At 31.2% G+C, this 15978-nt stretch overlaps 1 protein-coding gene across 6 annotated transcripts in view; it reads right to left on the reverse strand.

Annotated features, from left to right (window-relative positions):
• Piezo (piezo type mechanosensitive ion channel component) overlaps window positions 1–15978 on the reverse strand; it is a 152302-nt gene that overhangs the window by 35237 nt on the left and 101087 nt on the right. For 3 of the 6 annotated variants that reach the window (XM_085956046.1, XM_085956048.1, XM_085956043.1), the window contains exons 8-25: window positions 11683–11727; window positions 10319–10454; window positions 9715–9799; window positions 7662–7893; window positions 6838–7036; window positions 6118–6314; window positions 5887–6035; window positions 5660–5803; window positions 4601–4703; window positions 4254–4502; window positions 3254–3430; window positions 2981–3168; window positions 2761–2893; window positions 2436–2663; window positions 1829–2067; window positions 1339–1524; window positions 721–916; window positions 86–240 (exon numbers count right to left, since the gene is read on the reverse strand). In XM_085956046.1, the coding sequence (XP_085812172.1) occupies window positions 86–240; window positions 721–916; window positions 1339–1524; window positions 1829–2067; window positions 2436–2663; window positions 2761–2893; window positions 2981–3168; window positions 3254–3430; window positions 4254–4502; window positions 4601–4703; window positions 5660–5803; window positions 5887–6035; window positions 6118–6314; window positions 6838–7036; window positions 7662–7893; window positions 9715–9799; window positions 10319–10454; window positions 11683–11727 (3041 nt within the window). The remainder of the gene's footprint in view (window positions 1–85; window positions 241–720; window positions 917–1338; window positions 1525–1828; window positions 2068–2435; window positions 2664–2760; window positions 2894–2980; window positions 3169–3253; window positions 3431–4253; window positions 4503–4600; window positions 4704–5659; window positions 5804–5886; window positions 6036–6117; window positions 6315–6837; window positions 7037–7661; window positions 7894–9714; window positions 9800–10318; window positions 10455–11682; window positions 11728–15978) is intronic. The other 3 variants (XM_085956044.1, XM_085956047.1, XM_085956045.1) reach the window with 3 other exon arrangements.

Consider the following 15978-nt stretch of genomic DNA (forward strand, 5'->3'; position numbering starts at 1 on the left):
GATGTTAAGTGATATGTTAGAATAGCCTCGCAGGAAAAATATGCATATACTTTGTATAAATATATTGGCTTAAAAGAAATATTACCTGGATTGAAGAATGGTAATGGCTTTGCTTTCATCAATGATTCTTAGGAAATAGTGGCTGTGGAATAGTCTTCTTTGCATTAGAAGGAATCCGAAACAGACCCCGTCCCATGCTAACCCGATATCTTCTCGAGGGACAGTACAGGTTTCGAGGAACTATAATACGAATTAAAGTAACAACACTTTATTTGAAAATTATTATATTCAGTTTCAAGAATTCCCTCAGGAATTGTGAAAGACAATAATTATACAATGTAATTTTATTATTTTAATATTATGTACTATAATTCTGGACAGGGCACGAAAATGCAAATTTCGATCGTAGCGCTAGTTGTTGCTTATTATTCGAAAGCAAACTGTTTATAGAAAATGATGATTGTTGTAAAATGGTAATACATACATTAATTAATTTGAACAAAACATTCAATCAGAAATCTTCATTTACTGCAAACAGGTTACCACATTGCATTCGAAGATAATCAATAACTAGTACTTCCATTGTAACTCGCTAATCAGTGCCCCGGCCTGATTATTATAGTCGGCCTTGGGAGTTAGATAGAATATAAAATTGTTCAAAGTCAGAGATTATGTTTATAAAAATATAGTGAGATTTTTTTCATTGAATGCTTAACTTACGCGATCATCTGTAACTTTCATCTTGAAGAATGTTTTGATGGAGCCTCCGCTGAATTTGTCAATGCAGCCGATTCCCAAAAGCTGAACAAGCCAACAACAATTGGATTGCATGGTGCGAATGAAAATGCAACCAAGTATTTGTAAAAATGCCTTTATAACAATCACGGCTACGTTATAACCGAGAAGCCAATTCCACCTGAAATTACAAACAAAAATGATAGTCAATAATAATTGATCATACCTACATTGCAATCAGTCAGCAGCTTGGGGCCTTGGTTGCCTTAAGTGGACTTCTCCACTGTGCTCAGTCCTGCTCTATTTCTCCAGTTATTGACCCCAGGCATTTAGTTTTGATAAATCTGATTAGTTAAAACTACCTAATGTAGTAAATAACTAAATAAAGCTTTTAAATATACCTAACCTAACGAGAACTAATCTTCTACTAAGGTTCCGCAGTCAGCTTTGGTGATGGGCAATAACCATGTCAGGTGGATAGTCTTCTTTTAATGCAGGTAATTAAGTTAACACAATAAAGTGTGCATAACTTATATTGAGATATTTCAGCGCGATTGTCATTGAACAGTAATAATAAATTAACAGCTTATTGCGATTACTTACCATTTAAGAGTACTTCTGATCGGTCGAAGATAGAGATCGGTTCCTTGCCAGAGGAAAATGAAAGATCCTATAAGATATCCCATGGAGAACAAATTGACACGGTTCGTTCCGGTCAAAAACATTATGGCCAATGTCACCCAGAGAGATCCCAAAAATGATATCCTTTTCACAACATCTAACCATGATCTGTAAATAAAATGATCGATTTCCGTGGTGACAAACCATTATAAAATAAAACTCATGAATGATTCAGATTTACTCTGCATTTCTTGGTTTTGTTACATTATAATAATTATGTTTTACTTAATTTTATTCCCTAAGCTTCATTGAAAGATTAGAAAAGAAAATTAATTAATAATTTAACAGTTTCCAAGATTTCAAATTGTTTCTCACTTTTATTTATTCAGTAAAACAAGATAAGTCATTTAAAAAAATCTCTAATTTTGTACAGGGTTAACGTTTAATACAGTTAATAAAGAGTGGTACTTACCTAATATAGGTAACAAAATCGGGGACAGGATTTTGGAAATCATGAGACTCCCACTCCTCATTGATAGCATCGGTGTTATTGCCCCCCTTGTAGTTCTCACCGTGCCTCCGCTCGATGCGGAAGACAAGCGACTGTCGTGAGCAGAACATCAGCAGCACAAAATCACACAAAAGTTTTGCGGCGTACGGCCGGTGATTGGGGTCCGGGAGCATCAACCAATCACGTGTGCGTTGTAATAACTATAAACATGAAAAGTGTATTACATTGATTTTATTATTACAAGATACTTAAATATCTTTCAGAATTACCCTTGCCAATAACTGCAATTATTTGTATATTGGTCAAACATCAAGAACTTTGAATACACAAGTGAATGATTAAAAATAGTGTTTAAAACTTCAATTTAAAATCACATAATAAAATTTGTTCTTATTTTACTGAACTAAAATAAAAAAAAAAAGACAAATAATTCCTCTCAATCCACCAACATGAAGATAATACAATCTACTATTAACTTTCAAAATGACTTAAAAATGATGGATTTCATGTGTTCAGTGATGAAAGAATGAAATAAAAAATTATAATATAAAATTGATGATATCCTTACCTCATCAGAACCCATCCAAGGGTACACGATACAAAGTTGCGGGAACATACCGACAACAAACAGGTATTGGACTGGCAGGAGCACCACTATGAATCCGACAAACCATTTCCACAGGACAGAGAGACGATACCGACTGGAGCAGACAAACACGCACAGCCATACTCCGTAAAATACCGCCCAGCCGTCCATGCGCGATCCGATCAATCCCACGAGACACATCAGGCAAATCTAAAACAATTTATTTTCAACGTCACCAGATATCCAAATCGCTTTGCAAACCTCGAATATGTAATTCGGAAATAAAACATTTTAAAATGTAAATTACCTCAACTCCAAATTTATAAAACCCGTAATTGAACAAAAACTTTAAGCAAGTTTTCAAATCTTTATCAGCGTCGGTCCTTGTGACCTTCGGGAACATTAAGTGTGGTCGGATTGTAGGGTCGTGATTTATGAATCTGTAACGTAAACGAAAATTACTATAAATCTTTAGCAATGAAATTTTAAATTAATAAGTACATATTATAATGTTAATATTAGGTTACCTTTTGAAGCACTGTCTGAAATCTACGATCGAACGCAGTGTTGTGACAATTATAATTCCAATGTAACCTTTGACTAATTTAGAAAGAGTGATCGGGGCTGTTGCTTTTGTAAATCCTAACCACTCTGCGTTGTTGTAAGTGACTTCATTGGAGACATTCTGCGAATTAGATCCATTTGCGAATGGGCTCTGAAAATAAATACAGATGAGCTGATTTGTACAATAAAACAACAAATATCATTGTAGTTATAAATAGGGTTGGATCGTCTCTTACTGTGCAGTTGACATCATACATAGAATGCTCGATAAAGTGGATCTGATAGATCATCTTGGCTAAAAGTAGTATACACGTCATGGCTGAGAGGAAGTGAATTATGACCAGCTGAATCTTCGTGTTGAACAACAGGCTTACAGACACAATCACAACAAACGCCGCATGAATAGCACAAGCCTGAAATCAAAAAAAATTCAATACACATTGACATATATTATTTCTCATCTTGGTCACCCCTGAAGCAGAGATATGACTGCTAGTCATTCACTCAACCTATTAGTTCCACGCTCTTGATTCAAACACACGTTGTAAAAAACAACAAGTGAATTTTTATCCTGCCTCTTTCTGACATTACTCTCTTTGATATTTCAGTACCGTTCCGTACATATAACCTAACTCACGCAGTCTTCCAATCTTAATTGATTGAATTGTACTGCCAATCTTTGTAGAAACTGTATGACTCAACATCGTATTTTTTCTTCAAATTATTGCAGTTCCTAATTTGCCTATAGAAACGGCGAAGGATTTTTCTTTCAAGAATGTTTAGAGCTTATTAATTTCACAGTTACTTTATATTAGTACCTAAACTAGGTAGAAAATTTATCCAAGGGTGTGTGAAAATAATCTATACTAATAGTAAAACTGGATGTATCTGGCTGAACCAATATTGATGGAACTTGCAGTTTCTACGATAACATTTTGGTTGCAATCTTGGTATTCCAACTTACATCAACTTCCAAATACAAAATATAAAGTTTGAGTTTGAATTAGTACTCAGCACCATAAAATACATAAACTAAAAATCAATCAAATCAGATGATAATTATAAACATTGACGTTTTGGTTGACATTTAGTTCTAATTTAAAATTGGAGCTGAGCAGAAAATCTGTGCGCATTAAAATGATATATAAGACAGTTACTAAAAATAAGCCTATCATAACAGTTCTCTATATTACATAACGGCATAGTTTATTATCAGAATTTACAGGTATAACTTACATCAAACACACACAGCAGCATAATTGATAGCATGATTATTTTGATGAGATGCAGTTCCAAAAAGAGGAAAACAAAGTCCATAACTGATTGCAAAATTCTGAAAACAATCTTTTGAGTGTGTGCGAGCCACGTTGAGAAGTTTACGGATATGCCGCTGCGAGTGTGCATGGCAGATATTTGCGGCGGAATCAATGTTTCTCCATTATCGCCAATCCTTATTTCCGATTCAACTTCCAAGCTTTCTGTTGGCTAAAAAAAAAAATACACAATGTAAATTTTTGAATTCTCCAAATAGTAGTACAAATTTGCTAAATATTTTTTTTTATAATTTATAAAATAATCTTTACTTTTATTTCCCTCGGTGTGGAAGGCGGTAAAGAGCTTCCTCCCATCATGGAAGAAGCTATTGAATGTGGCCCTTGTGAATCTTGCCGTGCAACACTACTGCTTCTGAAATGCAAATAATCGTTAGAAATAAGTTCATCTGTATAATTTTAATTCGTCATGAAATCTCAATTCACTTTAAAAAGCAGGCTGGTACATTTATCTAAATATTTAGTTTGGCAAAATTTTATTACATGATACACAATTATCAATGATTGTAGAGATATTAGAATGACAGTTTACCGATTACACGGCAACATGTCATTCTCAGGTGTAAATTTGCAAAGGATAATTTTTGTTAGATAAATTCTATGGCTTGACTTCAACTTTTATATCGAGATGTAGGCGTCAATGCAGCCGTTTCTGGAACTAAAACTGTTGCAATACCATTAGCATGCAATAACCGTGTGGCGTAATACTTAAATCTCAAACAGCACCATGACGTAGATGTCAATATATAGAAGCCAAACAGTAGAATTGATTTTCAAGACAAAATTCATGAAAAAAATATCTGTTCAGAGGCATCATCACTTTAATGGCATTGACTGTCAAATGCGGTGGACAGAAATTGTGTTACTTAATTAAAATAGAACAAATTATATAGATATGTGTTATAAGTATTACACACATATTGTAAATTAATACTATCAACTGAGGGTTTCTGATGGAATTTGAATATAAATTCTAATTTTTATAAATTTTGTTATATATTATGTATTCCACTCAAGTTATTTTGTGCAACCTGGGTTTTGCCTTTCGGCATCTTCAGGCGAACACAAGCGGTGCACAATCACCAATAGCAAATGCACACTGACACGGAATACAGTTAATTCTCATTCCGTAAGGCGAAGCTCAGGTCGCAAAATATGACTTAAATGGAATAGCTTAGTACAAAACTTAAATCAATTATAAATGAGTAAACATTATGTTTTACTTTGATTAATAACTAATATTTCAGGTAATAATAATTTTCACACTTATACTTATATGACTTTGGTAATAAAAGTAGCATCTGTAATTACCTGCTCTTAATATGTGATACTGCCAAGAAGTCAGTGTGGAAGTAATGCAATTGAATAACAGTCAGGATCAAAAACAGAGTAGGTGTCAGTAGTCTCAAGAACAACTCTGTTGTTTTATACCGCTCTAAACCAATATCTTCTTGCCTGAAAAAAGAAATACAAAATGAATTTTCTTTCGGTGTAAAAATTATATTTTAAACAGTCGTGTATTAAAATATTTGTCTTACAATGTTTGCGGTATTCGCAGATATTTTTCCCAATAGTCTGGGAAGTTGTCGAATTGGTAAGTGTATACCAAAATCAAAATGGACATCGAGTAAACAATCACTGTTACCCAAAAGACATACATAATTTTTCGCCAAATTCTTCGAGATATCTGAAATGTAAATAATAGTTGCTTAGTAGCTCGTCAATTTAGTTAAAAATATATAAGAAACATTTATAGAAAACATTCATACTTGGAAGGTCAAGATGAATATCAAAAACAGCGCCATGTAAAGGATTCGGAATACAGTGACACGGTTTCCGGTAATGCCAATCAAAAATAGCATAATGGCCACAACGCAAATCCAAAATTTTGTCAAGAATCCTTTCACGAATTCTCCAAACTTCTTTAGGAATGGAGATGTTTGCATATTTGGGTCCTCGTCCAAAACTGAAAAAAATTATGATTGTTTGTAATTAATAAGTAATTGAATATTATTCTAAATATAATACGTAGATAATCTGCATGGTCATTTAATTTATTATTATCAACCTTTCTCTTATTGTACAAACAAATTTCATTCCATCAAGGGCCGTCACATCGCGATACCAAACTAGTTTTTCGGTGACAGTATTTGAAAATAGTAATACCAGTTTTGGCTTCATATGATATTAACACATTGATTGCTGACTAGATAATTACCACATTTAAATAGCATCCTAATTATATCGAATGGCCACCTAATCGTTACGCGCTAGGCGCGTCTTTAACTTATTATGATTTTAGGAATATTTTTTAAATGTAAGTGCACATTAACAGAAACATGAAACATTAAAAAAACCTCTGTAATGTGACTCGACATCACAGGTAAGGTTGACGGTCCAGACTCTTGAATACACAATGTAAAAGATGAAAATAGGCCAAATCTAATTGTACATATATACAAAACTATGTGAGTAGGACTTCAGTTTACCTGTAGTTGCCGCTCCAACAGTGACTTGCAAAGGTGCGACCATATCAGCAATAGCTGTCGAGTTCACTCTCTCTTTCTTTTCTTGGGTCCATTGACGCAATGTCACCCAAAACATTACAGTGTATAATGATTTCACTAGCAAAGGTAAGCAAGGAAGGTTAAGCACTCGTTCAAATCCTATCTGCGCCATATTCATTCCCTGAAATAGAAACGTAAATTTAATACAACCATCCTTTTAAAACTACTACGGTTAGTTACAAAGTTGGGAATATTGACAGCATTTCCAAACGACAAATCTATCACCAGAATATTCAGTCCTAAAGTAAACTTGACGTGTGTACAGCAAATGTGTACATGTGGGGAAGTCTGTGTAGGCATAATATGACAATATACAGTGATGAGCGAAAATGAGAAACAGGCTATGCTGAAATGATTGGGTTATGAATCTTCAAATGGCTTCTTAACATAGAATTGAACCATAATTATTTATGTATTAGCTATGTTCACGGATTCAGCAGAACATGTGCAGATATTGCCAAGATATTTAAATGAACAATCATGAATATGTCAAACGCAAGTCATTCATATCGAAAAGGGAAAACAAAGATGTAAATATTAATTTTGGTCTGGCTACCAAGTCTACTACACCAAAAATGCTATTAGGTGTTTTGGTACTAAACTTTCAAGAGGCTTCCCCCTACAGTTATGATCAAATTCTTTGTTCCTAATTTAACATTCCCAAGATAAAACTGCATTACCTACAACTGACATAAGATAGTTTTCCTCCGGTTTAATAATACTTTGATTTAAAAAATCATGTTTACCTTAACTGTAGAGGGCAATTCGTCTTCCTTGATATCCATTCCGTAAATGTATTGAGCAAGCAAAAGTAACTGAGCATATGCCACCAGTACTGGACTAGATCTGAGGGTGAACCCTCTTTGGTCTTGAACCATCCACACTACGTTGGCCCACAGAAGTAAAACAAACGCTAGCCAAGAGTGATATGTTATACTCCATGCCATCATGATGATGGCAGTTGCTATGTATGATGATCTGCAAAATAATAAAAGATTTACATCATTCGGAACACTACCGACATCCACCATATTCCGGTCAATTTGCTTTACCAATTGAGCGACCAGTGCATTTTTTCAAGCCAAAATTTCCTGACAATAATGCGTCCATGGGTTATCTGGTTATATCAATTTATGACTATATTGGTGACCACCTTTCGTAATTTTCCTACACTTCAGGATGTCTCCAATTTTAATTATAATGTAGGTATTTAATTTTAACGTGTTGTCAATATTTTTTTTCAACACTATTACACAAAAATGTTGCATTCATTCATACTCAGGGGGGTGAAAGTTCCATACAGCAAACGTGACCACCTAATACTCAGTTTTCAGAATAGATGGTAGCACGGTCACACACGAAGTCGCATGATACAAGGCCATTTCAATGACCAATCAGAGCTCACTCATGGTCCAGCCTTTCAACATTCGAGCTTTCAATCAATCTTTTAAAATTTCATGTCAATTCTACATGATATTTTCAAAACAAAAGCAGTCTTGCATTATTTTTCGAGTTGATCTGAATATCAACTGTCAGAATAATATTACTGTTCGGCGTTTTTAAACCATATTGATAAAAAGGTTTTGCAATCCTATGGCTGATAAAATAAGTTAATGGGTAAGTCTACTTTTATTATATTTTGTTTATAGGTATTATACGCTTGTATGCCCCTTGAAATTTCTTTGCAGTCGTGGCATCGAAATAATGATAGTACCTACCTATTGTAATTTTCATGTTTGCAAATCTACCAATGTAAACATAAAAATAGGTACCTAGGTATATAAAGAAGATTATGTTTGAGTAAATTACGTACCTACCTATATAAAATATCTATATTATATTTGCGGATTCTTACAAAAGTGTAAATGGCGACCATTGTCATTTTATATTTAAGTACATTTTAAACTTATTGTTTCAGAATCTACATCAATATGTTGTCGATCATGTGGTTGACTGCGAGAATAACAGCAAACGATGAAAATTTATAATGAAACACAAAATGAAATAATTAATGAAGTCATCAATCTGACAGGAAGTGCTGACAAATAATTTCCATGGTGGGAGTGTGTTACTATTATTATTATTACATAATTATGTCCTCATAAATTTATGTTATTATTCGTAATTTGTCAATATGATTATCATTGCAATAAAAATGTATCTATCTGAATTGAAATATCGACTTTTATTCATTTTTGTCACAATTTCGTTTTTATAATTATAAAATTTATAATTATATAAACGAAATTGTATTAAATTATTTTAAGTATTATTAAAAGTATTTAATACTTTTTTGGGTTCAGATCTATGGTTCTGTCATAGCCAAAACTTCTAGTCACGCCAATAGATGGTGCCAATTATAAGGGGCATCTTCTTGTATGGAACTTACGAATCTATATATATATATATATATATATATATATACGTCTGTTATCTATGTTCATACTCCTCGCATATCATGCTGCCCTGATACCTACTTCATATTTTATTAGAAATTTTTGAATGTTCTGTTTTATTTCATATTAAGTTCTTATAAATAAATTGTTAGAATTTCTCAAATGAGCATCAGAATTCTTTTAAAGTTTTCAAATGATGGATTTAAAATTGGAATAGAAGTTTTTAATGACAGAAATTGGTATTTAAATAAAGAACATTGGAAACTGTAAACAAATGTAGCATCATAGACAAGTTAAATATATTCTTTTGAAGTGGCAGTTCATTTATTTACTTTTATTTGTCCATATTATTATGTAGGTACTAAGATGGCAAATTCCATTAGTTAAAAATAAATATACCAACCTAATCATTATTTGGAATATACTTGCAATTGTAAATATGACATGTTCAAGTATGGAGGGTTTATCTGGTTCTTCTGGTTGATTATCTAAAAGTGAAATGTTCAATTAATTGGATAATTGGAAGAATACTTCCATATTTGATGATATTTCACAATACAGTCACAAATCTAACTAACGATTCTAAATATTAATGCCCCCAAATCTAATAAGAAATTATAATAAAAATAATGAAACATGATTTATGTAAAAACTGTATAAATAAAAGTATAATAAGAACACAAAATATAAAAAATATTAATTTAATTTTCAAATGAGAAAATTGGTTCAATACCATTTTTTTGCTGTTTGACTTGAGCATTATGAATTAATTTTCTATATTTTTAATTGTACGTAAGCTTGCCATGTAAAAAATGGCTTAAATATATATTTTTATTTATAAAGATCATTATAAAAATATGCCAATATGGATGTATTAGTAATTATAATGAGTTAAATCAATTAAAATGAAGAGATCTAAACAACGATAACTAAATGAAAATAAAATGTTCAACATAATACACATAATAATATAACGAATAGAAAAAGAACAGCACACCTAGACCCACCATTTAATGTTTGCATAGGTATACCTTCCTCGGGTGCGACAGTTACGGATCCCATAGAATCCTGGTAATAAATGGAGCTGCTGGCATTTGACCTTCGGGACATCAATTTCCTTGTAGGGCTCACAGCACGAATTAGCTGTCAAACAAAACACAATCAATTATCAACTATGTAAGAGATTCCAAACTTTTTTGGTCGGCGGAAACTTTGAAACATTTTGTAAAATTTCAGGGAACCCGTTCTTGGAACGCATATTCTGTAAAACGCTTTCAAGTTGTACTTTTTAGCAAGCTTTTTCGAATTCTCGGGGAGCCCGTTAAGCAGATCGCATAACCCTGGTTGATAATCAATGAATGATAATAATTCAGATGTAGAAAGTGTAGGTACTCAATTTAAAAATAATTTTTGTTAAAATAATTTATTATCTATGGTAATTTAAATAAACAATTATATTCCGTGTAACCCCCCCCCCCACCTAGAATATTATTTTACATAGAAATTTCTTAAAAATATTTTGTTATGATAGAATGTTAATTTAACTTTGATGTGACATTTATGGTAAAAGCCAGGAAAATTATTATTGAGCATTTGAAAATTATTAAGAACCTACCTACTATTAAGATATTTAGTAATATTTTCATAAAGAATTGATAATATAAGTTGTCCACTTAAATTTTAATATGACTAAAATATATTATTGGTAAGGAAAGGATGAGTTATTTCATAATTTTGATAAAAGCATTACTATCCCTAAAAAAATATTTCGATTATAATAATTTTAATAGTTATACTATGCAAGCGCAATTTCATTAATATATACAGAATAACATGTTGAATTCCTTACTGAAATGAAAACTAAATAGGAGTTTCGTTTGGATATTATTAAAGGGATATGCAATTTTTTCAATATCAATGAAAACCAAAAGCCAATTTGTCATATAATAATAATTTTATAATCATCACTAAAATTCAAGTTTTAATGTTTAATGTTGGGTTACAATATTCTAAAACTACTAAAACATCGCAGTAATTTCATTGCGAAGTTAAGTGGTAAATCCAAATGCTCCCACATAGTTTCATGTCGAGAAAAAATCAAGGAACAATGAACAACTGAAATCATAAAATGGCAAATCAACTAGTCATTTATTAATGTGTATATTCAATAATAATATGTAAATATTGATAATATTTTTTATTAAAATAATGGTAGTATTATAATGTCAGTGTTCTTTAGTTCGATGAAGATAATAAATAAATTATTGACAGTCGTTTATACTATGAGAAAAAATTATGTAGGTATCATGCTGTATTACAGATTTAAAACATTGCCAGTAGAGAATTTATTTAAAAAAAAATAAATACGTACGGGTGTCGCTTCCGTTGCACTTGGGTCTTCTAATGAACAAGCGACCTAAGGTAACCAAAGCATACCACATTTAAAAGCATTTGTTGGAAATGTAGAGTAGTAGTATAGGTGAATAAAAAAAGTGGGTGAGTAACAATGTCTAGTCAAAAGTCAAAACAGTCTCATATTATGCAAATTGTTCTAAAAAAAAAAAAAAAACATGTCAGTAAATCAAACAATGGTGATGTTAATTTTCAATATAACACAAAAAATCTAACGTGATATGTATTTATAATCCCTTAAAATGCAATGTTATATTTTAATATAATTATTATTGTAAGTAAAAATAAGTACTGTGGACATACACTAAACAGGTAGATATAATTACAATATAATTTATTTTGTGGTTAACACTGGTGCAGGTTGAAAATGTTAATATAAATTTTAATACCAATACGAACCGACTGCAATCCTTTTTATAGATTTTAGTGCATTATGTTTAAGTTATTGTAAGATAATGGATGTATAAAAATGATATTGTGCAATAATTTCTTTATTATAATGTATATAATATTATTATAAATACATATTTTAAATCATGGTATTTATGTTAATAAATATTATGTAAAATGAATTATAAAATATACTATTTTTTATTATAAAAATTGTGAAATATAATACAATGTTTCAATATTCATCAAAGCAAACAATAATTATTATGCAAGACATAATCACATGATTTCTATTTATTTAAAAAAAAATGGTAAATCTCAATTTCTGTTCCAAGTATAATATATGGAACCTAAACAGTGTCAAAGTTATCTTTAGATTTTCTTATGAGGATTGATAATTAATTGATAGCTATTCGCTCAATTCAGTGGGTTCATGGGATGAATCTAAGTACTTAAAATGATTAAAAAAAATTGCTTATGTGAGTTTTACTCAATCACAGGATTCGAACCTTAGACCCATGGAACAAAACGCGAGCGCTCTAGCTTCTGGTCAAGAATGGGAGATTATTTTTAAATCATTTATTAGAAAAATATCTTTTTGGTACTACTAAACCTGGTACCTACTAAAAATCATAATTCTCTAGTCCAGAGGTCGGCAAAGTGGTGCGTGCCTACGGGCACTCAAGAGCTTGCGAAGCAATTTTAAAGTGCCCGCTACCTTTGTGAAAAATAGGGGTTTTTACAATTTCATATTATTACCCTTAAATATTGTGAATTCTGATAAAAAGTCATATTTTCCTATATTTTTTTTATAAATTTGTTCCACGCAAAGTAAAGAAATCCCTGTGGCGCAATTTTATAAGTATAGAAAGTACATACATTTAAATAATTGTGCTTGCGCAATACTACATATTTTGAATTGGCTTGACAACCTTATGGGGATCTGGACTGCTTCGCAAAGAGGTTTCTTACCAGATTTTTGTTTTACGAGAAATGGATTTTAGCCACTCACTCAACCTATTAAGAACACTTCACACACATTGAAACAAAATATACTAATTTGCAAGACTGACGACTTCATAAATCGACGCGTTACCGCTCGGTCATCGCAGGCGATTATTATATAGTCTTGGTGATTTTCAAATTTTATACTGTGCCCTCCATGACAAAAAAGTTGCCAACCTCTGCTCTAGTCTATAGTCAAGTAAAAAAAATGAATGTAGGTATGATAATTGTCTTTCAATGAATGAAGGTTTTTTGTTATGTGAATATACACACGTGGGTTAGAAGCATGAATGTGCATTAAATATATTATTATTTTTTATTGTAAATCATGCATAAAATAGTATTTAGTAAAACTGTTAGATTCAGCATTACACATATAGAAACCAAAATACGTTATGTTGATTGGAGTCAAAACAAAACGTGCAATATTTACAATAAAATAAATTGACTAAGTATTGTCTGAAATAAAAAAATTATATTTATAATCCTATAAAAAAATGAGAAAAAAAATTTGACACATAGACACATAGATAGTGACAAAGCACGACATAAATTTAAATGAAAGTGCTGTTGCTACTTTGGAAATATCTTACTCTCACTTTCCTGGTGGCGGACCTCCACTTATCTTGTGTGAGAGCGTTACGAGTCATTCTCTTCCGGGAGAGTCTCATGGACATTTGTCTCCGGAGCGAGCCGTTCAGGCTACCCGACTCCAATTTAGAAAACGTTCCTGCTTTCTTTTCAGGCTTCGTTATTCCAATTCGAACGGGAAAAATTTCAAGACAAGAAAATTTGATTTCAAATTATTTTAATATCATTTCTCAGCATAGAGCTATTATATGAAATAAAACAGACTTTATATTACTTTATCGACATGATTTAATAAAGATCAATACAGGTGTCGTCCACTCCAGATTTTTATTAAATTATCTGGATAAAGTATTATATTATAATATGTTTTATTTACTTTGCAACGGTTATATAAGAATAAAAGTACGGTGGATTCTCGATCTGTCATTTTCCCGCATGTACGTTCATTTCGTCAGATCCTAATAATGCTCATACAACATTACCAAAAATCGTTCCTCTATTAATCGTATTCCCAAACTGATTGTGGACTTAGATTGATCGTTTTTGTGCAGAATGAATACGTATCTACAAAAACAATGAACGCTTTTATTTGCTCTAAACCGGTTCTCCCACCCCTAAAAATTTGACTTTTATTTGCTATAAACCGGTTCTCCCACCCCTGAAAATTTGACTGTCACTGATTCCTCAACCGCAATCATCCCCAGACATCTGTGTTGTATTGCGTAAAACAGCATATTAATTAATATCTTGTGGCTCTTGTGGAAGCTGATGGCATTGATTCTAAACTCCGTTTACACAATTTTTTGTGCGATATTAATTGTAAGGAATTGTCATTTTTTCCCGTATACAACATTTATTGTTTTCCCACATTTATCATTTGGTTTAAATGATCTTTACAAAAACAATAGATCAAGAATCCACTGTACATCATAATTTTATGAATGAACAATTTTTAAGAGAAATGTAATCAATCATGATGACAAAATGTCCATTTAGATTATTTTTGCCTTAAATAATTTCTAAAGTTCTCCAAATTACGAGTCTTCTGTAGAAAATAATTTATAATATTAATACTGTAAATGACAATTTCATAATGAAAAGATACAAATTCAAAATTCACACTCATAAATACAGGCATTATGAAACTTTTGAAGCTTATGTGAATTTAATATTTTCATTCTTTACTTCCCAATCACAAAAAAATTACAATAATAGAAACATGTTATCAACAGATTATTTTTAGTTACATATATATTAATATCTACTTTCAAATAAAAATTAAGTAAGTGAGAAAGATTTTTTTAGTAAAAAAATACACAAAAACACAAAATAATCCAAACAAAATATTAATGGCATATTAGAAATCAAAATCGATGGGCACGATATGCCTTGTGATGTTGCACGCAAGGCTTGTCGACCTCTTGAGACAAAATTACATTACAAGCGCTATGCAACAATACTTTAGTGATTATGATTGCCGAATGCAGTGGATTTATCAGCCAGCCGCACTAGTTTTAGAATATTCATCATACCTCTGCATGTGGCAATTTTCTTTTCAACTATAAAACCTCTATAGCTATCTTTAGCTTTATTTGAATTTATAAACTTTTATTAGTATTTTAACCCTTTAGTTACCTAATTTTGTAATTTTGGGGGAAAAAAACTCAAATCACCTTATATTAAATTAATGTATGCTCTTTAATTAAGATGTATGTTCAAACAAGTTCTTAGTGAATTATTATTTTTTAATCTTTTCAGACCAAAAATTAATATAGCAATAAGTAAACTTTAATTTCCAAAAACAAAAAATTAATCGTGATATAATATTTATCATGGGAAATAATAAAAAAGTAAAATTATGATCATTGTAAATAGAGCAATATTATAAGATTTAAACAATATTTTATATTGTTATACTCTATAATACATGTGCGCTAACTACATTATGAAATTGAGTGACATATTTTGGCAAATATAATATTTCAGTTGTGGTCAAAAGTTAAATAAATAAAATATATCTCCATTTTCTGTTCAAATATGTCTTATAATAATATGAATCACATTTCTTGGCAAATCTTATATATTAAAAAATATTAGTTTTCCACTGTGTCTGTCTATGCCCAGGATCCAAGCCCATTATTATTTTTTTTATACACAAATCTACTTATGGGAAAAAATTTTAAAGAAATATTTTTTTATAGGAATTGAATCCGCATCCATCGCAGTCCGGACAATGTGCTTTACCAATTAAGCTAATAGTGCAATCACT

This window comes from Rhyacophila brunnea, unplaced genomic scaffold (assembly GCF_057557595.1).
Source record: "Rhyacophila brunnea isolate RB1 unplaced genomic scaffold, BYU_Rbru_1.0 scaffold_5, whole genome shotgun sequence".
NCBI lineage: Eukaryota > Metazoa > Arthropoda > Insecta > Trichoptera > Rhyacophilidae > Rhyacophila > Rhyacophila brunnea.